At 41.4% G+C, this 24478-nt stretch overlaps 1 protein-coding gene across 1 annotated transcript; it reads right to left on the reverse strand.

Moving 5' to 3' along the window:
* Window positions 1–522: 522 nt before the first annotated feature.
* On the reverse strand, window positions 523–23888 carry cdk10 (cyclin-dependent kinase 10). The gene is given in 11 exon segments (XM_052123232.1): window positions 523–1024; window positions 1249–1356; window positions 1359–1416; window positions 1530–1653; window positions 8988–9047; window positions 9140–9209; window positions 15569–15621; window positions 22785–22852; window positions 23100–23196; window positions 23274–23364; window positions 23834–23888. Coding segments are annotated over 11 exon segments (927 nt in total). The 5' UTR covers window positions 23853–23888; the 3' UTR covers window positions 523–845.
* Window positions 23889–24478: the final 590 nt, after the last annotated feature.

Consider the following 24478-nt stretch of genomic DNA (forward strand, 5'->3'; position numbering starts at 1 on the left):
TGATATATGTGAAGTTACCATTAGGGTGATGAGTGTTACCACTGTTCAATTTTACTTTCAAAACGTGTAGATTTATTTGCAATAAAAAGTACTAAGTAGAATCCATATGGCTAACTTAAGAGTCTAATCATAATGTTGCTTGTTTAAGATGTGCTGAAATAGTTAAATAAAAACAATAATTCTTTAATCACAGATTAATTAAGTTTACTTGTAACAAGTTAACTGTACTTAAATAATTAAGTTCAATTTACATGTGCAAAATAAGCGTTTACTTTAAAAAAAAAAAGACCATTCTAACCGATTGCCTTAAAAACATCTAAAGTCAAATAATTTGATTTTACAGTGTATGAACATGATTCCAGGTATTAAAGTCACCATTGCGAAAAATGAAGTCACAATGTGAGTTATAAAGTCAGAATTACCTTTTTTGTTGTTGTTGTATGAGGTGGGATTAATCCACCATACTATTAATATTTACAGAGACCACAATAATTAAGAAATTGGTAGGTTGATTTTGCTGAAATGTGTAAACACAGTAGCCCTGCAGTGCTATCAACACATTCCTCTTGTTTGTTTGAGCCTCCTATCCAGCCGACCCAGCAACATTGGCTCAACCTAATGCAAAAAAAATGTGGGGTGGGACTGTCTGTTTTATGACCAATGGCAGATTGGGGATTATTATTCATGAAGTTCCATTCAGTGGAGTGGTGAAGAAATAACCTTTGAATGTTTTCAGGAAATTCCCAACAGAAAGATTTGTCAACAGAAAGGTTTTATCTTCATCTTTGCACAAAAATGTGTATTACAGCCAGCATAAGCAACATTGACACATATTTTAGGTCTATTTACAATCTGTAGGCTTCACGTTTAAGGAAAACATACATGTGATGATATTGGTTACTGTGGCAGCAGAATAGTCTCAATGGTGAAGTGCGTTTGCTTCGTTGGGACAGGCTTTCAGCGGCAGGACCAGCACGTTTGTTTTGGTGGTGAGGGAATGTGGGCATAAATTCCAGTTCACAGGCTACAAAATGTCACATCAGGACAAACAAGCTTAAAACTAGCAAAATGTGTCACACAATAAGATTAAACAAGTCTATTTCTCATCACATATTATATTTTATGTGGCCCAAAACCCAGTGAAGAATTCACAGAAATGTCTCTCCAAATACTATAAATGTCATGAATGAATGAATAGCTGCATGTTGTAAATACCATTAATAGACAAATTAAAGTCTTTAATCCAGCATGCAAAATGAAATGAGTCAATTATTTTACCTGCGCTGTGTCTGTACATGAACAGAAGGTTGAGCAGTCTCAGACCGGATTCTGATAACCAGGTGAACTTGTTCTTTAATTGTTGTAGGACTCCTTCCTCAGACTGTATTGCCCCATCAATGGCAGACGCGAGAAGCCCTACAAATCACAAGTGAAAGCATTTTAAGCAAGTGTCTCGTTACCTATTTTCTATTACGTTCTCAGAGGTCTTTGTCCATGTGTGATATTGCTGTGATTAAGATGGTCAGTACTGGCCAGATGTTTTCATTCGGCTTTCCCAGCAGCTGTACGATCAGATCCAGCTGCTGGATCTCTGAGGCTCTAGCCAAAAGAGGTTTATGAGCTAGAAGTTAAGCAAAGATGCAGCCAACAGCCCTACAAGGTGAAACACAGAGAATATTACTACATAACTAGATGTCTTTTCATGATGTTTTGAATCAATCAGGGATATGCAAAACTACTCTCTTTTCAAAATGGACTAGTCAAGTCAAGTCATGTTTATTTGTAGAGTGCTTTTCACAATACACATATTTTTCAAAGCAGCATTAAAGAAGGTCATGCCTGATTTGGAAGTCATTGACTAGTTGACTAATTGTTCTGAAAACCCATTCTTAAAGGTACTGTGCTTTTTTATGTAATGCTACATAAATATTATTTGTTCAGTCGGATTATTTGTTTAGCCAACAGAAGACTCTGCACAGAATAATTGACAGGAGAAAGTTCCTCATTCACAAAGCAGCCCATATATGGAAAGCAGGAAGTTGCCCGGATGAAGGAAAGCCACCTTCAGCTTACCATTACCAAGACAGAACTCCTTGTGATCCCAGCCAACCCATCTGTTGAACACAATCTCACAATTCAACCTGGTTCAACTACACTAACGCCAACCAGGACAGCCTCTTGTGTTCGAAGTGGTGGTGGATGACCAGCCCTCACCTTCACTGCCCACATCTCATCAACCGCCCATTCTTGCAGGCTCACACTTTACAGCATGAGGAAAATCAGACCTTTTCTGTCTGAATATACTACACAGCTCCTGATCCATGCTCTGGCCATTTCTAAACTGGACTACTGCAATGCTCTGTTGGCCGGCCTCCCAGATAGCGTGATTGAGCCATTGCAGATGGCCCAGAACGCAGTAGCGCACCTAGTCTTCAATCAACCAAAGATGGGCTCACTTCACCCCCTCTTGACTTTGCTCCATCTGTAGCTGCCCACCTCAAATTCAAAGCTTTAACTCTGGCCTTCAGTACAGCCAATGGAACAGCACCCTCTTACTTCAGCTCACTCCTCAAGGTCTATGTCCCAACTCGCTCTCTGCGGTCTATGAACGAGCACCACCAGGTGGTCCCTGATGGTCTGATCAGAAAATGATATACATACAAAAGAACTACAAGGATCTTTTTCATAGTGTCTGATATCAAAATGAAGAGAACAGATGAGAAGCACACACATCTGAAGCAGTTCTCTATTAAAATAACTGAATTCTGCTCGCAATGTCATGTTTGTGCTTAGTTTAACTGCAAGTTTAATAGGGAGTAGGGCTGCACGATTTGGGGAAAATTTCATATTGCGATTATTGAGGCTAATATTGCGATATAATAAACAAATGGTAACATGATTCAACTTGCTTGGTTATCAAGGAAAATGCACAAATAGATTACTCATAATGCTGAAATGTGTATTTCTCAACTCAAACTAGCAACAACAACTATAAATGCAGTGTTTTCAAATTAAAATAATATTTTTACAAAATTAAATAATAACATCTTTGCATTACTGCAAACTTGTTATTTTCTCAATATTACACCTAAATAAAATGGAACAATAAATAAGAACATACAAATTTTCATGAAAATAAGATTGTCCACACAAACGGACATTTAATCAGGATGTAACATGCAACAACTTTCTATAAACTCTTTTGAAAAGAAAGCTGGATATAAAAGTGTGGTTCACTCAAACCACTAAAACTGTTGTTGGTGATGCTGTTGTGTGTGTTTTTTTTTTTTTTTTTTAAATGACCAACTGGTATTTCCAAATCCTCTTTCTAAAAAGTTCTACTTGTCGCTGGTACCTCTTGTCCAGTGTGTGGATAATTTTCTGAAATCCCACTTTGCTAACGGTGCATCATGTCTCTTTATATCTCTGTGAAGACTTGTCATATGGCGTGACACTCGCAAACACATCTGTAATTGTGCTTTGTTTGTTTGGCTTACTGGGCTTTTTAATGTAGTTTTAGTCAATGAAAACTGTCATATTGATATTTTAGCCACTGAACACTGTAAACATTTTAGCCATAAGAGTATTATTGATAAGCATTTGTCAATCTTGTCTATCCAAAACCTATATATATAAATACACACACACACACACACACATACATTGTATTGTTGTTGTCAGTTGTTTTTCACATAAGATTGATCTTATCATGATTGCTAGATAATTTTGTCATCCAATGTCTTTAATTTATTTTGTTGATCTGCAATCCCCGTCTCGATACGGCTCAGCTGAGGGAAGAAAGAAATGACACAGACACCCAAAGCTATCAGATCCTTCTTCCAAGTTTATTGTTCAGCACTGTGTTATATGGTCCAGAAAAACCACATTCTACTGGACCTCAACCAATGAAATAGTTCTTTACCTTATATGGGGGTGACATACATGTTTGAGCTACGTGTGAAACATGAGAGTAGAGACAAGCAACACATTCCTAAAGAACACATCCTTTGAACAAGGAGCAGCTTTGCTTTGTGATGACACAGAGAAGTTGTTGAGAAGAATTAATTATTTCACAATGATGATCTCACCAATGATGCTACACGTTGCAAGCTGCAGACAGCGGGGGTGAGAGACGAGCGTCTCCGTGTTAGAGTGCGCATCACCCGGCAGAACTTTAAATCTCTCCCGGTCTCGACTCCCGCTCAAATTGTGTCTGTTCCGTGACTGGTTGAAGCGGCTCTGACCACACCGAGAATGACAGTTTTGGAGTTTGTGTTTATTTACCTGGCACGCTCCCGTATAACATGAACTTGAATTAAGGATGAAATAAAGATATATCGCCAAGCTATGATCTGTGTTATTTTTTCTGGCCACCAGTTCAGCATCTATCTCCACGCTAAACACTGGAAACTGACATGACATGACCACATGTGCCACTCCCTAAACTGAGACTGACTGGTCATCTTTTTATTAGCGGTGTCGAAAATGGGCAAACAGCTCTCAGAGAGAATGGTCTGTCACGTCCACACATGCACTAGGCCTTTGTGCATTTACAGGGCACCCCATTTATGGGAAGCAGGAAGCTGGGAGCGTGGTAATTAAAGCAGATCAAATCAAATGCTATATTCATCTTAATAAGCAGTTGTCAGTTCATTGTGCAATAATTATTTTTTGCAACCTTTGCCTTTGACATCATTGACAAGGCAGGGTTTTGGAAAGAGGTGGTCTAATTAATTGGCTAAGTCTGACAGAAGTTCCATTTCGGCTAACATGACTCATGCACCTTTAAGATGCCTTGTATAGACCATTTTAAAGATTATTTGTCATTTTAAGGAAGTGACCTCTTTGTTCCTTGAATATTTCCCGCGATGGTAGGAAAGTGCCTCAGTTTGTTCCTGGGAGGGTACTCAACCTTACAGGCTCCATATGGTTAGGTTTAGGGTGGGGGCAAACTGAGGCCCCTTTTTATAGTGGGCAACGTTTCCTCCCAAATGCCTGGAACTATCAATAATTAAAGTGTTTCGATCTCTGAAAAAGCAACCGCAAATGTACGCATAAACAGCTGCAGTGAAGCCAGATGACTGGATACGTGCAGTACTAACTACTGTAGCACATGTCTTATCTCTGGTGGGTGAAATAAATGTATGGCAAATAATTGAAAGTTTTAGAGTTGGAGCTCTAAACAGTAACTATAGATCGGTCCTATTATAATGAATGAAGCTGTACAAGTCATTTACTATTACATTCAGTCATTTAGCAGACACTTTTATCCAAAATGACTTACAAATTAGGAACACAGACTGTAAATCCTTACCTTGTCTGCAAGTCACGCAGACAGCTTAATTGATTATAATAAGAGAGATTCAATATTCCTGATCTTTCCAAGAAGGAAATAATTTTGAGCATCTAAACATTGATACAATTTCACGCCTCTCCTTGCATAGTATTTCTTTACTGATAAAATAGAAATAATCAGAAATACAATTTGAATTATGCAATCATTTGTCACAGCACCTCAGAAAACAGTGTCTCATAATTTTCCTCATGAGCAACTTCAAACCTTTGCTGTCATAGGTCATGAAGAGCTAACAAAACTAACAATCAAAAAGCCACAACATGTTTGTTAGATTCAATACAAATGAAGCTCTTAAAAGAGGTATTTCCTGTAATCTCAGAACCTCTTCTTAATATTATTAACTCCTCAATATCCTTAGGACATGTCCCAAGAAACTTTAAAATTTAAAAGTTACCTTTAACCGCTTATTAAGAAGCCACAGCTTGAACCTGGAGAACTGGCTAATTACAGACCAATTTCAGATCTACCATTTATGTTGAAAAAACTAGAAAAGGAAGTATCCTCCCAACTATATTCATTTCTACTGGGAAATGGTATACAGTATATGAACAATTTCAGTCAGGATTTAGGCCCCATCACAGTACAAACATTGTACTTATCAGAGTTACAAATGACTTTCTCTTATCATCTGATCGCGGCTGCATTACTCTTCTAGTACTTTTAGATCTTAGTGCTGCCTTCGACACCATAGGTCACGACAATCTCTTGAATAGGCTGGAGAATTAGCATTGTTCAATTCCTATTTATCAGACTCCTACCACATTGTATGCGTAAACGAGGAATTGTCAAATCAAACAAAAGTTAAGTATGGAGTGTCACAGGGATCAGTTCTAGGGCCTCTGCTTTTCTCCTTGTATATGCTTCCCCTGGGAGATATTATCAGGAATCATGGAATAAGTTTCCACTGTTATGCCGACGATTCCCAACTTTTTATTTTTTCTAAACCCAATGAAAATTCACAATTGTCAAAATTTCCTAAATTCTCCAGTGTATCAATGAAATCAAAGATTGGATGGCCAGAAATGTCCTTTTACTCTATTCCGACAAAACAGAGATACTAAAAACCAAAAACCTCTAAAAATATGCCACTAATATATAATTTGACTCTCGATGGATGTGCTGTTACATCAGCTTCAACAGAGAAGAACTTAGGTGTTATATTTGTTACCAATCTGTCCTTTGAAAATCAAATTACCAATGTTTGTAGAACAGCATTATCCACCTCAGAAATATTGCAAAGTTATGACACATGCTCTCTGTTGCTGATGCTGAAAAATGAATTAATGCTTTCATGACCTCAAGACTTGATTATTGTAATGCATTACTGGGAGGATGTCCAGTAAGTTCAGTAAATAAACTTCAATTGTTTCAAAACGCAGCTGCCAAAGTGCTGACTAGAACAAAGTATGATCATATTAGCACCATTTTACCATCTTTACATTGGTTACCTGTTAAATTTCTGATTAATTTTTAAATTCGAATAACTACATACAAAACTTTGAATGTTTTAGCTCCGCAATTTTTACGTGACCTTCTGAAATGCTATATTCCACATATTCCATTCTTTATAATCACAAAACTCTGGCTTGTTAATAGTTCCTAGAATATCAAAATCCACAAAAGGAGGTAGATCAGTTTGTCACTGGGCTCCTAAACTATGGAATAGTCTCCCTAACACTCACTCAGTTTAAGTCTAGACTAAAGACTCATCTGTTTAGCCAGGCATAAACCTAATTTATCTATCAACTCTGCTTTAGTTTAGTAGAACTGCAAATCACCTCATTGATCTCTGCTTGCATCACCTTTGTCTATTGATGGACTACACTCTTGAAATGGAATACATTAGACTATCAATGAACTGCCAACAAAAGACTTCATCAGCCAACAAACAAGGACAATGCATCTATGTGAACTTCTGCAGTTAATGCAGGACAAACTTCAAAGACATTAGTCATTAATATTACAACATCTTTGTTTAAACACTGACCTTAACCATTAATATTGGCATTATATTCAGTGAGTCTGGTTTCTCTCAAGGTTATTTTTCTCCATTAACCAAAATTTTATGGAGTTTTTGTTCCTTGCCATAGTCACCTTCAGCTTGCTCACAGGGGTTCTAAATACATTTTGTATTTAATTATTTAATTTTTATCCACAATTTACAATCATGTTTAATCAAACTACACAATGATGATTCTAAAACTTTACAGATATTACAGTTTCATTTTCTGTTAATGCATGATTTCCTGTATAGCTGCTTTGCTATACAAATAAAAATGATGACTTGACTCAGTATCAACAACTCGACTGGATAAGTCACTTCAGGACAACATCTGATGTTCTTTGAGAAAATGTGGAAGTGCTCCAAGGACAGTAGCCTTCTAACCCCTTTATTATTCCCTGTGTCTCAATCAGCTCCCAAGCTCCCTATATCATGTATCAGTATATCATGATCATGATCATGAACTTGGGTACTGGCAAGAGTGCTCATCCACTGATCATTGGGGCACTTATGACTCAATCACCCACGACAAGCTCATGCATTGAAGCGCAGCTGTTATTAATCAGCACCATCGCTGTTTAAATTACACTATTGTACATTTTTGTTGAAGATATTCACTATTATAACAGATAATTGGCATAAATAAAGAAATTAAAATATATAGGAGTTTATTTTAAACCTTCTTTTAACAAATGAAATATGTAAACGATTGTTTCAATTTCATGGTAATTCTGAATGAAAGACATTACAAACAAATCTCTTTTAAAGAGAAAATAAGGCTTGGACTTCATAGTTTTAAACTTGTGCTCATCATCTAATGACCTGAGAATCATCAGAAGAAATGACAACATTTCTGGTAAGGGAACATAGTGAGCAACAATGTTCCCTGGTTTTTATGTTGCATTGTGGGATTTTTAGGGAGCTAACGTTTCAGTGCTCTGGAATGATTTTGCGATTGATACAGCCCTAGAAATGGCTGATTTAAAGATCAGTGCCCTGACTACTGAACTTGAGAGCTGATTGAGATGCACCCAAAGTTTACTTCCATGAAATGGCCCTATAATTAGGGTCCAACAGATCTCAATCAGATGCATTTCTCAGTGGACTTTCACCAGTCAATTATCTTGAGTTAAAACAGTTGGATATAACACAACACAATGGAGCAGCAGGGATTATCTCAAGAAAAATTCAGTGAGATAAGATGCAGCGGCCACAGACTTCCATCCACATGTGTACAAACCATAGGCTGAATGTAAGAACGAACAAAAATGGGGTAACTGTCAGATATTCAACAAATAAACAGACTAAATATCAATATCATTTAATGCACAAAACTATCAAAAGCCACCACAAAACATGGAGACCTTTGGATAATGTGTAATAATGGGAAAATTGCTCACAGTGGATGATTTGAAATCTGACAGTAATTATCATGAAATCTATTAATAAAGGTAGTGAATTTGAAAAACTAGTGTTTTTTCCCCCAAAGATTTACAGCAGTGTTTTAAGAGAGAAGAATTTAGAGATCTCCTCTCTGAAAGAGTTTTACCCTGCTGGAGGGATTAGTTGTTGGACGACAAGTCTATTACTAATTACTAATTAATCCAGCATTACAGGTCTGGATCTCACCACATGTCCAGGGCAGCGGTCTGTGTCTTGGTCCATAGGAGGAGCTCTGGAGCTCGATACCTGTGATGAAAACAGTGTGAGTTATGGAAAGAGGGATTTGATAGATTAAACAGGATGAAAGTAACTAATCAGCCTGAGGACCATCTGCTTACCACAGTGTCACTTCCCGAGGAGTCATGGGCTGTGCAGAGATACCATAAACATGTGCCAAATCAAAGTCAGCTCAGGAGAAACCATCACACATGTTTTTTTCTCTCAAAGAAAAGGTCCTATTTGTAGGACCATATGCATAAATCATTTTCATTATCATAATATATAAATAAAAAAGAATTTAATGGTGAAAGGTAACCCTAGAACGCATATGTAACTTCACAGCTATTCAATCATACGTGGGTCAAATATATATATATATTTTTAAATAGTTGATATATCTTTTGACAGTGTAAAAAAGACTGCATAACAGAAATATGACAAATTTTCATGTTTGGTGGTAAAATATGAAAGGTCTTAAACACAAGCACATACAAATAAGTACAATGGATTAGGATAAAATACCTTTTACTTAAAAATAGTGATAAACTTGTAAAATGACAACCTTGTGTACTCTTTATTGACACTATATATCTTTATTAATATATATGTTGTTTGGAGTGGTGAGGTGTACTAAAAAAAGAAAAGTTGCAGGTTAAAACTCTTAGAAATGCTACAGACGGCCTGGTCAGACGTTCCGCATTCCCGAGTTCTACATCCTCTGACCTGAGAGAACACAGGACGAGACCGACTCAACCCTGCTCTGCAAATGTCTTCCAGGGAGGTGCCATTGGCCAGTGCCCACGAGGAAGCCACACCCACACTTCAAGTGTGCTCAAACACGCAAGGGGGAGGGCACGGCCTGGGTGTGATGGGCCAAAGCGATGGCATCAAGTGATGGCATCTGGGACCTGGTGGGGTGGAGCAGCGGGGCGGAGCAGGTAGTGTTGCGTCGGGAGGCAAAAGCAGGTGCCGAGGCTTTGGTGCTGAGAGAAGGCTTGAAGCACTTACCTTGCTCCGCGTACCCGGCAGTGGGTGGGTTAGTGACTTAGGAGGAGGTCCCGTTTAGGCCTCCTGTAGACTCATCAGATCCGGCCGGCCAGGGGGCAGCAGTCGTATGTCCGGAGGCGAGGAGTCTGCGTCCAGGGTGCCTGGAATGCTGGAGTGTGACACCGGGTTGCTGTGAGAGTGGCATTTGCGGGCCAGAAGCGCTCTGTGAACTGTATGGGGCTATGTGCGAACTGCAGAACGCTCACCCCGACGGACTGTTTATTGTCGCCGGAGATTTCAACCATGCAAATCTCAAGACAGTGCTCCCTAAATTCCATCAGTATGTGGACTTTGCAACGAGAGGGGCGAACGCGCTTGATCTTGTTTACACAAACATCCCAGGCGCTGCACCGGTGGAGCCCCGCCCCCACCTCGGCTACTCAGACCACATCTCTGTTATGTTAATTCCAGCATACAGACCGCTCGTCAGACGCACAAAACCGCTTCAGAAGCAGGTGAAAACCTGGCCAGCAGGAGCCATCTCTGCTCTTCAGGACTGTTTTGAGTGTACTGACTGGCACATGTTCAGGGAGGCTGCAACATATGGCGATTCTACCAACTTGGAGGAATACACAGCATCAGTGACCAGCTACATCAGCAAGTGCATTGATGATGTCACTTTCTCAAGACCATCACCACACGCTCCAACCAGAAGCCGTGGATGACTGCGGAGGTGCGCACGCTGCTGAGGTCCGAGACTCCGCCTTCAGAGCAGGCGATAAGGCAGCCCTAAGAACAGCTAGGGCCAAACTGTCACGGGCAATCAGAGAGGCAAAGCGCGCACACGCCCAGAGAATCCACAGTCACTTCCAGGACAGCGGTGACACGCGGCGCATGTGGCAGGGCATCCAGGCCATCACCAACTACAGGACAACATCAGTTGCCTGTGACAAAGATGCCTCCCTTCCAGATGTGCTGAACGACTTCTACGCTCGATTTGAAGTGCAGAACGACGTGATGGCGAGGAAGTCCACCCCTCCTCCCAACGACCAGGTGCTCTGTCTTACCATGGCAGATGTGAGGAAAGCTCTACGTAGAGTCAACCCACGGAAGGCTGCTGGACCAGACAACATTCCTGACAGAGTGCTCAGAGGATGTGCAGACCAGCTAGCAGATGTTCTTACCGACATCTTCAACATCTCTCTGAGCAGCGCAGTTGTTCCAACGTGCTTCAAGGCCACCACCATCATCCCCATGCCAAAGAAGTCTTCAGTGTCCTGCCTCAACGACTACCGTCCCGTCGCACTTACACCCATCATCATGAAGTGCTTCGAGAGGCTCATCATGAGGCAGATTAAGACCCAGCTGCCCCCTCACTAGACCCACTGCAGTTTGCGTGATCGTTCAAACCGCTCAACGGACGATGCCATCACCACAACCCTCCATCTGGCCCTCACCCACCTAGACAATAAGGACTCATACATTCGAATGCTGTTCATAGATTTCAGCTCAGCATTCAACACAATCATTCCCCAGCACCTGATTGAAAAGCTGAACCTGCTGGGCCTGGACACCTCCCTCTGCAACTGGATCCTGGACTTCCTGACTGGGAGACCTCAGTCAGTCCGGATCGGGAACAGCATCTCCACCACCACCACACTGAGCACTGGGGCCCCCAGGGCTGTGTGCTCAGTCCACTGCTGTTCACTCTGCTGACTCACGACTGTGCAGCAATGCACAGCTCGAATCACATCATCAAGTTCGCCGATGACACGACCGTGGTGGGTCTCATCAGCAAGAACGACGAGTCAGCATACAGAGAGGAGGTGCAGCGGCTGACGAACTGGTGTAGAGCCAACAACCTGTCCCTGAATGTCGACAAAACAAAAGAGATGGTTGTTGACTTTAGGAGAGCACAAGGTGAACACACTCCGCTGAACATCGACGGCTCCTCTGTGGAGATCGTCAAAAGCACCAAATTCCTTGGTGTTCACTTGGCGGAGAACCTCACCTGGTCCCTCAACACCAGCTCTATCACCAAGAAAGCCCAGCAGCGTCTCTACTTTCTTCGAAGGCTGAGGAAAGCACATCTCCCAACCCCCATCCTCACTACATTCTATAGAGGGACTATTGAGAGCATCCTGAGCAGCTGCATCACTGCCTGGATTGGGACTTGCACCGTTTTGGACCCAAAAGCCCTGCAGAGGATAGTGAGGACAGCTGAGAAGATCATTGGGGTCTCTCTTCCCTCCATCAAAGACATTTACAAAAAACACTGTATCCATAAAGCAACCAGCATTGTGGACGACCCCACACACCCCTCACACAAACTCTTTACCCTCCTCCCGTCTGGCAAGAGGTACCAAAGCATTCGGGCCCTCACGGCCAGACTGTGTAACAGCTTCTTCCCCCAAGCCATCAGACTCCTCAATACTCAGAGACTGGTTTGACACACACACACGTGTCCTGAGTTGCACTTTAATTACTGTCACTTTATAACTGTCTGCTACCTCAATAACTGCTATGTGCATAGAACATTATCTCATAGTATGTTATGTTTACATTTTTAGAAACTGTCATCTTTTTGCACTACTGAGTACTGGTCGGCGCTGCACTGTCTATTGTCCTGTTCATTGTCAGTAATTTGTTGTACTGTCCTGTACTTTTTGCACATGTTTGCACGTGCACTTTATATAGGTATATATAGGTAGTTTATATAGGTATTTTATTTTGTTGTGTAGTCTCATGTGGTCCTGTGTTGGTCCTTTGTTGTTTTTATGTAGCACCATGGTCCTGGAGGAACGTTGTCTCATTTTGCTGTGTACTGTACTAACTGTATATGGTTGAAACGACAATAAAAACCACTTGACTTGACTTGACTTGAGATGACCCAGGGAATGAGGAAATTGCATGGAGAATGTGGGTACCACATGTGTGAGTGGCGCCCGGACCCGAGGAACCAATCGTCTAGCCGTGAGGGTTGCTGGGAGGATGGAGGATTCCAGTCCAACCCCACGCTCACGGCAGCCCAGGCAAGCATGTCGGCCAACTAGGCGTCAGCCTCAGTCTGGGTGTGCCAACCTGAAGGTGGCAGTCGAGTCTTCCATGTCAGACACCGGGATGCTCTCTGATGCAGCGGTGAATTCGTCATCCAGCTCAGCGGGCTCGAGGGACTAAACAGACAGAGCCGCTCTCACCTCTCACCTGAGATCCGAAGTGATCTCAGCTTGCTGATCGCACAACCGCTTGGCTCTGAAGAACAAATCTGAATGAATAGATGCACGATTCCATCCTTTTATACCCAAATGTCTGGGGGAGGGACATGCAAATTCTGTCTGCCAAATTCTCATTGGCCTTTTCTCAAGTTCATAGGTAACCGAGGCCTTCAAGAAAGTCCCCTAGTGTCACTTCCTTTGACACAACGTCGAGTGAGTGTCAGACGGGGAACTAGACGAGAGACCTGCATTCTATGGTTAAAAAATTAAAATACTTTCTCCCAGCTTCATATGCCGTCTATAACTGTAAGGATCCCAACCAAACCAAGACAACATTCAGTATGTTTACATGCACAGTTATAATTGAGCTACAGCAGGTTTTTGCATAGTCGAGCAAAAGTCTTAATATGTCTGTCCAAGTATGCATGACACATGTGTAATTGAATGGTTGAAGGAAGGTCGTCAGCAAAGCAAATGTTAAATACACGTCATGTGTCACCATTTTTATTTACTGCATGCACACAATGCAAGGCCAAATGTGGTCCGATTAACGTGTAAACATGCTGGATGGAGCCAATCAATGCTAAAGCAATGTGATTTAGCTTCACCTTTAAATTGTGAAGAATTTATAAATTTAAGTATTAAAAGATTGGTATTTTTGGTACTACCTTTAGTTTGCTGATTTTAATTATAGTTTTTTCATCCTTTTTTCAAATAATTTTATTAGGAAAACGTGGGAAATGTTTTAAAATTGTAACTGAATTGAACTGTGAAAAATGGGGGGGGGGAAATGTGCATTATTTTGAAGACAATGATGTTACATATGGAGGACAAAACATGCAAAAATAATAAATAAATACATAAATAAATAAATGTAATAATAAGAAAAGAAATAAAGGAATAAATGTCTTGATAAAACAAATATAATACGTTTTTAATGAAAATTATTCCTGAATTTATTTTTGTATGACTTTTTCATTTGTTTTTTTATTATTATTTATTTATGCATTCATTTATTTTATATTAATTTATTCCCACATGTATTTATTTCTATATGTAAATATTCCCACATTTATTTATTTATACATTTCTGTCTCTTGTATGATAATTATGTGGGCGGGTCCTGCTTACCATTGGCTTATTGTAGATTGAAGTGTGTGCTCGATAACTCTTGACTTGTTTTGATGTGGCGTTAGGTCATAGCCATATTGTGTAAACTATAGTTAAGTCAATCCAAGATTTATTGGTTATACTAAAATCACAAAATAAATGGGGAGCTGTTTCTTCAACAAATCCACAAAATGAGCAAGTTTCATAAATTATATGATTTAACCTTATGCTTTTCCTTTTTTTTCTGTGTATATAACTTCATATTTTGATGGCTGCAAATCCATACTATTGATTTCTGTTGTTATGATTGTTCATTGTAAAAGATATAACCATGCTTCATTTCCCTGATCGTTTATATATAATATATGTATGTATATATAAGTTCTGCAATAAAAAAAATGTAATAAAAAAACCTATAGCTGACGCTTCACATATATCTAGAGAGTTGCACAACTTGCGAATGAAGTCGATAAACACGCATCAAATGACTGTTTCATTTAGAGTAGAGGTGCTTATTGATATTTTAGGAGAGCTGTATGCCGGTATGAATGCATGAATGCACATCCTGGATTGTTAAACTCTCTGCAAAACGTTCCCTGCGTATTCAAAATCTGTGCGAGTCAGAGAGCGCTAAGGTGGGACGTCCATCTGCTTCCGATAAGTACCATTGAGCTCTTAACCAATGATGCACTGGAGCTCCGCAAGGACCGCCTCCCTCATTTCCATGTTGCACACAGAAAAGTAAAAATAAATACATGTATAAATAAATAAAAATATATGGGAATATATAAATATGGAAATAAATATATGTTGGAATAAATAAATATAAAAAATAAATTAACACATAAATAAAAAAAATATGCAAAATAAATGAATAAATAATTAAAAGTTAAAAAGAATAAAAATAAAGTTTTAAATAAATATAGAAAATAATAAAGGAATAAAGTCATACAATAATAAAATCAGGAATACATTTAATTAAAAACGAATTATATTTGTTTTATCAAGACATTTATTCCTTTATTTATTTTTTATTATTACATTTATTTATTTATAATTTATGCAGGTTTGGGCCTCCATAATTACAACACAAACAAATATTTAATAGTTCATAAAATTAGACTTCATTTAATTAAATGTACTACATTAAATATAATTTAGATTTTGGAGTGGAACGTGACTTGGTCATGTTCTCAAGATTTTATGAATTTGGTTAGTTTATTTCTAATCCCTCACCTATTTTAACATAGCCCTGGTCTGTCATCAGCACATTGGAAACCTTCAAATCCCTGTAAGAAAATCACCAGTTTCAATATGAGCAATGAGGAAAAAACACCACTAACGATTTACAATTATTCATCTTCAACCATCATGTCACGAACCAATCACCAGAGTATTAGTTTCACCTGCACTGTTTACTTTCTCTATATATACCCTGCCCTTTCTCCTTAGCGTTGTTGGTTATTGTTTGTCACTCACTCTGCTTTGCCAACTCTAGTGTATCGCTTGTCTTTTCCAGTTAGTTCATTCTCGTGTTTTGTTTTGTTTATCTGATCTCCTGGCTTCGACTTTACGCTCTCGTCTCACTACGCTCCTCTGGATTTGCCCCTTTGTACTTGTGCCTGTCTTTTTAATAAAGCTGTTTTTTGCAACTGAATCCATCTCGTCCGGTGTTCGTTACAGAATAACCAACCATTCTATTCATCATGGATTCAGCGGAAAACCTTCAAGGCTCACTTTTTTTTGTGCGGCAATTTCTTCTCAAGGATCTACTGTTGGGAGACATGAACAAGTGTTAACAACCCAGGGACAGCAGATCCAAGAAATACTGCAAACGGTACGTGTTCTATCTGATCTATTAAATCCAGTTCCACCTGTACCGGTCCCCGAACCCACTGATACTCCCAACGTATTGCCGAGCACCGCTAGTTTTCAACCTCCCGAGAGGTTTGATGGGTCTGCTGACAATTGCCAGGGCTTTTTGATGCAGTGCAGTTTTTACTTAAAATATCACCCCCATCTGCACTCTGACAGTGAGAGGGTTCACTTTATGATTTCGCTACTTACCGGCAGAGCACGACAATGCTCTCCTGCGAGATCGCGCGTTCAGAAGTTCTTCCGTTGACCAGGAACATACTGTGGTTTCCGACTCGTCACACCCCCCACCTCTCGAAAGCTCTCCCAGTCCTGAACCCATGCAGCTTGGTCGCGCTCCGTTATCCCCTGCAGAGCGAGCCAGACATTTGACGCAGCGCCTCTGTCTGTACTGTGGAAAGCCGGGGCATTGCATCGCTTCATGCCCAGTCTGTCCTCAGCCTTCCCCCTCCAGAAGCCAGGTTAGAACATCCGTCATTCTTAGCATTACCCAGAAACAAGTCTGCCTCCCGGTGGTTTTGACCCGTAACGATGTCTCCTTTTCTGCCCCAGCCCTAGTTGATTCCGGGGCAGCAGGGAATTTTTTGGACAATAGCTTGGCCCAAAGACTTGGGATCCCTCTTAGACAAGCTAGCAGAAAGGCTGAGCGCAAATGGAAGAAGGACAAGCTACATATTTCACTTCAGTTATTTAAAGACAGCCTGTCAACCTACCAAAATGCTGTAAAGGCGGCAAAAGCTGCGCACTTTTCTGACATGATTATGGCTAACCACTCTAGACCAAAGGTTTTATTTTCTGTTATAAACTCGGTTTTAAATCCTCCGGCAAATGTATTGAATGATGTTTCGGATGAGCTATGTGAACGTTTCTTGAGATTTTTTATTGACAAAATATCTAACTTGAGATGCAATGCCAGCCGCTCTGCAACTAGTCAGTTGATGAATTCTGTTACCTGGGATGCTTTCGAGCCAATCACTCTGAATCTCCTCAAAGAAACTATCACTAAGATAAAACCTTCGTACTGCTCTCTAGACATCATCTCTCCTAAGTTTTTTAAATTGATTATCGATTCAGTAGGGCCAGGATTGGTGTCCTTTGTTAATAAATGCCTCCTTACCGGCTCTATCCCTGCTGCCCTCAAGGAGGCCACTGTCACTCCTTTGCTCAAGAAGCCTTCACTGGATCCCACCGTGTTAAATAATTTCCGTCCTATCTCAGTTTTGCCTTTTGTTTCTAAGGTGTTGGAAAAAGTTGTTCTTGACCAACTCCAGCCCTTTCTAAAATGCAATGATATCTCTGAAAAATTTCAATCTGGTTTTAAGTCTGCTCACAGTACTGAATCTGCTCTGCTGAGAGTGTTAAATGACATCTATCGCTCCACTGACACTGGTGACTCTGTGGCTCTTGTTCTTCTTGATCTGTCAGCAGCTTTTGATACTATCGACCACTCTATCCTGTTATCCAGACTAGAATATGATGTGGGGCTAAAAGGTGTCGATCCTCCAGTGGTTCCAATCTTATCTCTCGGGTCGTACTTTCAGAGTAAAGCTAGGAAATTGCTCTTCGTCTGCTGCGCATCTAACCTGTGGCCTTCCTCAAGGTTCTATTTTAGCGCCTTCTCTCTTTTCCCTCTACATCTTACCACTGGGCACCATTCTAAGAAGACATGGGGTATCTTTTCACTGCTATGCAGACGACACCCAATTGTATGTTCCAATCAAGAGAAATGATCCCTCTGCCCTTTCATCATTGTTAGGTTGTCTGGATGAAGTAAAATTTTGGCTGGATAAAATTTTTTTGTTTTTAAATGAAAACAAAACAGAGATCATTGTTTTCGGGTCCACTGGTAATCCCCAGGCTGTTACCTTTGACCTAGGCAGACTAGCGGCATTTAGTTCTGCAAGTGTGCGGAACTTGGGCGTTTGTCTGGATGAGTCTTTAAATTTTGAAAAGCAAATCTCTTCTGTAATAAGCTCTAGTTTTTATCACCTGCGGCTGTTGTCAAAAGTCAAACCTTTTCTTAATCACAAAACTCTTGAGATGGCTGTTCATGCTTTTATCACCACACGTGTAGATAACTGCAATTCACTTTACTGCGGTATCTCGAAAATGCAAACAGCTCGTCTTCAACTGGTGCAAAATGCCGCTGCAAGATTCCTCACAAATGGTCGGAAAAGTGACCACATCACCCCAATTCTGAGGTCTCTTCACTGGTTGCCCATTCATTTCAGAACTGAGTTTAAAATCCTGTTATTTGTGTACAAAGCTCTATGCAACCAAGCGCCTAGCTACCTAACTGAACTGCTTCAACCTTACACGCGTCAAGAAGTCTGAGATCAGGTGAAAAAATCTGTTACAAGTCCCTCAATGCAGACTTAAACGTAGGGGGATCGAGCCTTTTCTGTGGTTAGGCCTCGGTTGTGGAACAATTTGCCCTTGGACGTTCGGATAGCCCCTTCTGTGATTTCTTTTAAGTCACTTTTAAAACGCACTTGTTCTCTTTGGCCTACAAATAAGGTGCATATACGTGTATATGTATGTGTATATGTGTACATATATGTGTGTGTATGTATGTGTGTGTATGTATATATATATATATATATACGTATGTGTATGTGTGTGTGTATGGGTGTTTTTATAGATATATTTATACTTATATATTTTTTTCTGTCTATTTTATATTTCTCTCCTTCGAGTATGATACTAGTATTAAACCTGTTACTCTTTTCTCTGTTTTTATTTTCTACTACTTATAGTCTCTGAGACTGCTTGGACGTCTCCCGTTTTAAGGTGTTCTTAACCTTGTTGTACTGTTTTATGATGTGCTACTACACATGGTGTTGGTGTCTTTTAATTTTGTAGTTCTGTAAAGCACTTTGGTCAGTCAGTGGCTGTTATAAAATGTGCTATATAAATAAAATGAACTTGAACTTGAACTAGTCCGGTTGAACCGCCCCTCAAGGTCAATTCTTTGGATGGAGCACCTCTCGGCTCAGGATTTATTACCCACAGAACTGTGCCGTTGTCACTTCAAGTAGGCTTGTTCCACAAGGAAGTCATTACATTTTTCGTTGTTCGTTCGCCCAGAGACCCAGTAGTTTTAGGCCACCCCTGGCTATCTCTTCATGACCCTCATATTTCCTGGTGCATGGGGGAGCTGTTGTGCTGGAATAATCACTGTCTGTCTCATTGTATTAACTTACCTGTTTTCTCGACCTCTGTAGAGAGCCCCGAAATGAAGTCTCCTGTCTCCATTCCCTCTGAGTATTTAGCTTATGCTGATATGTTCGAAAAGACCCAGGTTAACCTCCATCCACATCGCAGTGTGGATTGCGCCATCGATCTTCTTCCAGGGTCCCCGCTCCCTAAGAGCAGAGTATACCCCTTAACACTGCCTGAATCTAAGGCTATGGAGGACTACATCGACGAAGCGCTCAACCTTGGCATAATCCATCTGTCCACCTCCCCAGTAGCGTCGGGCTTCTTCTTCGTGGACAAGAAAGATGGCGGACTTCGTCCTTGTATCGATTACCGTGCCTTGAATAATGTCACTGTAAAGTTCGCCTATCCCTTGCCTCTTATCCAGCCGGCCCTTGAACATGTCAGCAAAGCCCAAATATTTACCAAGCCTGACCTCAGGAGTGCATACAACCTCGTGCGCATTAGAAAGGGAGACGAGTGGAAAACTGCCTTCATCACCACTAGGGGGCTCTACGAATACTTGGTTATGCCTTACGGCCTCGCTAACTCTCCTTCGGTATTCCATGAACGAAATCTTTCGAGACATGTTAGACCTATTCCTCATCATTTACATTGATAATTTGCTAATTTACTCTTCTAAACTATCTGAACACACAGACCACGTCTCCAGGGCGTTACAGAGACTCAGAGAACACGATTTGTTCGTTAAAGCAGAGAAGTGTGCCTTTCATCGTTCCTCTGTCTCCTTTTTGGGGTATGTCTTGTCCGCAGGAACGATGAGGATGGAAACCAACAAGGTAGCTGCAGTCCAGTCCTGGCCAGAGCCTAAGACGTTGAAGGAGCTCCAGCGTTTTCTAGGTTTCGCTAATTACTACAGGCGCTTCATTCGGAACTTCGGGAAGATTGCTGCACCACTCACTGCTCTGACACGAGGCAAACCCAAGTCCCTTACATGGAACACTCCTGCTCAACAAGCCTTCCAAGGTCTGAAAGACTCATTTACCAGTTCCCCAGTTCTCAAGCAGCCCGATCCTACTCTCCCTTTCGTTGTGGAGGTGGATGCCTCTGAGATAGGTGTGGGAGCGGTGCTCTCGCAGTGGCACGGGGCTCCCGCTAAACTGTACCCTTGTGCCTTCTACTCCCATAAACTGTCAACAAAACTATGATGTCGGGAACAGGGAGTTGCTAGCTATTAAACTAGCCTTGAAAGAATGGCGTCACTGGTTGGAGGGTTCGAAGTTTCCTTTCGTTGTCTTTACCGACCATAAGAACCTCGAGTACATTCGTTCAGCCAAACGGTTAAACCCCAGACAAGCCAGATGGGCTATGTTCTTCACTCGTTTTAACTTTTCGGTAACCTTTCGCCCAGGCTCTAAAACACCAAGACTGACGCTCTCTCCAGACTCTTCAGTTATGGAACTAAAGCTTCAGAGCCAGATACCATTCTCCCTGCTTCGTGCCTAGTAGCCCCCGTGAGGTGGGAATTGATGGAGGCTATCCTACAAGCTCAAGGTAATGAACCCGCGCCTCCTCAAACTCCCCCCAACAAGATGTATGTGCCTGCCGTGATTCGCCCTCAGCTTATGCAATGGGTACATACTTCCCTTTGTTCCGGCCATCCTGGTATCACCCGTTCTACAGAGCTGCTCTCTAAGAAGTTTTGGTGGCCCTCTCTGAAGGACGCCATCCATGACTATGTCCTTTCCTGTCCTGTCTGTGCCCAGTCCAAAACTCCTCGTAACCTTCCTGCTGGACTCCTCCAACCGTTGCCCATACCCGATCGGCCGTGGTCCCATATCGCCATGGACTTCATAACTGACTTACCTCCATCTGACGGTCGGACTGAGATCCTGGTGGTCATAGACAGGTTCTCCAAGATGTGCCGCTTGATCTCCCTGCCTGGACTACCCAATGCTACACAGCTTGCCGACCTCATGATCAGTCACGTGTTCCGTAATTTTGGCATCCCCGAGGAGATTACGTCTGACAGAGGGACCCAATTCACGTCTCGATTCTGGCGAGCCTTTAGTGACAGACTAGGCATTCAACTAAACTTCTCCTCTGGATACCACCCCCAAACGAATGGTCAGACTGAGCACCTCAATCAAGAGATCGGTAAATATCTGAGAGCCTACTGTGCTCAGAACCAGGGTCACTGGCACACCTACCTTCCCTGGGCATAATACGCCCAAAACAGCCTGGTCAGCTCTTCGACCCGTCTCACCCCGTTCCAATGCGTCCTGGGTTATCAGCCGCCCCTTTTCCCTTGGGGGGCAGCTTCGAGTGATGTTCCTGCAGTAGACACCTGGGCCCAGAAGTGCACCCAAGTCTGGAGAGCTACCCATGACCATCTACAACACTCTACTCAAACCCAGAAATCCAAGGCAGACCGCCGACGCAGACCCACGCCTACATTCCATCCAGGCCAGCGAGTGTGGTTAGTGACCTGAGATATCCGTCTTCGTCTCCCGTCCAGAAAGCTGAGCCCCAGGTACATCGGTCCTTTTAAGATTTTAAAGAGAATTAACCCTGTGACTTATAAGTTATTACTGCCACCCCGCTACAAAATCTGCCCTGTTCTGCCCTGTTTTTCATGTCTCCCTACTTAAGCCAGTTTTCTACAGCCCCATGTTTCTCCCACTGCATCTCAGACACCCCCTCCACCACAGGTCAGCCCGCATATGTGGTCCGGGCCTTGTTGGACTCCAGACGTCGTGGTGGTCAGTTGCAGTACCTGGTAGACTGGGAGGGCTACGGACCAGAGGAGCAGTCGTGGGTACCTTCGAAGGATGTCTTGGACCAAACACTCAAAACTGATTACCATCTCCAGCATCCCGATCGTCCCGCACCACTTCCCCGAGGGCGTGCTCCTCATAACCGAGCGCGGCCGTCCGGAGCCGTCCGCAGTAGAGGGGGAAGTACTGTCACGAACTCCAGTTCCCAAGTCCGCTCCGCCCCTTCCAGCTCTCACAATCATTCCCAATCACCAGAGTATTAGTTTCACCTGCACTGAATAACTTTCTCTATTTATACCCTGCCCTTTCTCCTTAGCGTTGTTGGTTATTGTTTGTCACTCACTCTGCTTTGCCAACTCTAGTGTTTCGCTTGTCTTTTCCAGTTAGTTCATTCTCGTGTTTTGTTTTGTTTATCTGATCTCCTGGCTTCGACTTTACGCTCTCGTCTCACTACGCTCCTCTGGATTTGCCCCTTTGTACTTGTGCCTGTCTTTTTAATAAAGCAGTTTTCTGCAACTGAATCCATCTCGTCCGGTGTTCGTTACACATCAATATGATACTCTACTACAACATTTACTGTGCTGTTGAAGAAATGGAAATGCTGTGAACTGAGGCGTCACTCATTATGAACACACTCTGACCTGTGAAGAATTAAGTTGTGATGTAAATATGCCAGTCCTTTAACCAGCTGCAGAACTCTGCACTTAAACTGAAGGAATCAAAGTAGACAGATTAAAAAATATATAAAGGGACTATATCTTTTAGTGGAACGAGGCAAATTCATATATTTCATTATTGAAAATAAAATGAAAATATGTTATACAAATAAAAAGTTTATAATATCATGAATACTGAGTCTTCTGACATCCTACTCATTTGAATTACTGCTTTTTGCATACTGTGTGGCAGAGAGGTACAGATATTCAGACACAGGTTGGTTCATTCATAAAACACACCTGAGCTTAAGAGAACGGTAACTGCATGTTCTCCAGCAGACTGGCCAAATCCTGTTCACAATAATTCATCACCAGAAAAGAGGCTGATGAGTATATACTGTATATGGTGATGACAAGATTTTGGACACGTCTGGGTGGACTGGTTCATATTTATAAATATAAATCTATAGTCACCTCTCCAAATGGCTTCCCACCACCATCTCTTTTAGCTCTATGATGTTTCACAGAAGAAGGTTAATTTTCCTCAAACTACTGATCGGAATCCCTAAACATACGCACAGAAAAAACACTGTAACTACCACCCAAAGTTTCTGTTTAAGGTCTACAGATGTGAAATGTGGAGCAGAGGTTTAGTTGAGGTTGATTGTGATGGTCTGTCCTAGTGTGTCTTAATTCCAGTGACAAGCAATTTGTTTGTCTACATTGAATGCAAAACTGCTGCACAATAAAAGCCAATCAGACCATGATGTTGTTTAAAGCACAGTTATGAGAAGCATGATTTTTGGACCTTATATGGCCATATGATTTCAGCTGAATGCAAATAAATAAATCTGTTTGTGTCATTAACATGCCAGATTTGGGATAGGAGTAAGACCAGATTTTCATTATCACTTACTTCTTTCATTGTATTAAACCAGAATTAATAGTCTCTTAAACATCTAATTTTGTGTTCCACAAAAGTGGCCAGAAAATTATTTTTTGGCTGAATTATCCCTTTAAAGTATTAAACTGACCATCCTTTTCTTTATCCATTCGTACTTTCTTCAGCGTAACAATATAATTTGTCCTGGTGTCACACGAACAATCTGAAAACCCAAGTCAATCCATCAAACATACAGCAGTACACAACTTTACAATGATGATGATCTTTATATATAATATGATATATTGCAGATAGAAATAGTGCAGAAGCTTGAATATTTCCTAATCGTTATATCATAAAGTTTCTTTATTCCTAAACTGTTTCCAGATTTAAATTAGATTTTGAATCCCTGATTTTAAAGGTGGTGTCAGACCTAATACGGTAAAGTTAGTTCCCCGTCTGTTGCTCACTTTGATGTTGTGTTGAAGAAGCGACACTAGGAGTCTTTATTGAGTGCTGAATATCCTTTGATCTATGAAAAAAGGCCAATGAGAAATTGACAGAATTTGCATGTCCCACCCCCGGACATACGGGTATAAAGGCATTTCATTCAGAAATTTTCTTCGGAGCCGATGGTCGTGTATGCAGCGAGCTGCGAGTCACACACCTGTTCCTCTTACCCCTGAGCGATCTGCTGTTGGATCTACGCCGCACTTCAGCGGATTTCTCCTTCTCTGCACGGCAGTGCAGTTTGCCCCTGGGCACTTCGACTATTCCTCTAAAAGAGCAATACACA

Source organism: Xyrauchen texanus, chromosome 49 (genome assembly GCF_025860055.1).
Source record: "Xyrauchen texanus isolate HMW12.3.18 chromosome 49, RBS_HiC_50CHRs, whole genome shotgun sequence".
Classification (NCBI taxonomy): Eukaryota; Metazoa; Chordata; class Actinopteri; order Cypriniformes; family Catostomidae; genus Xyrauchen; species Xyrauchen texanus.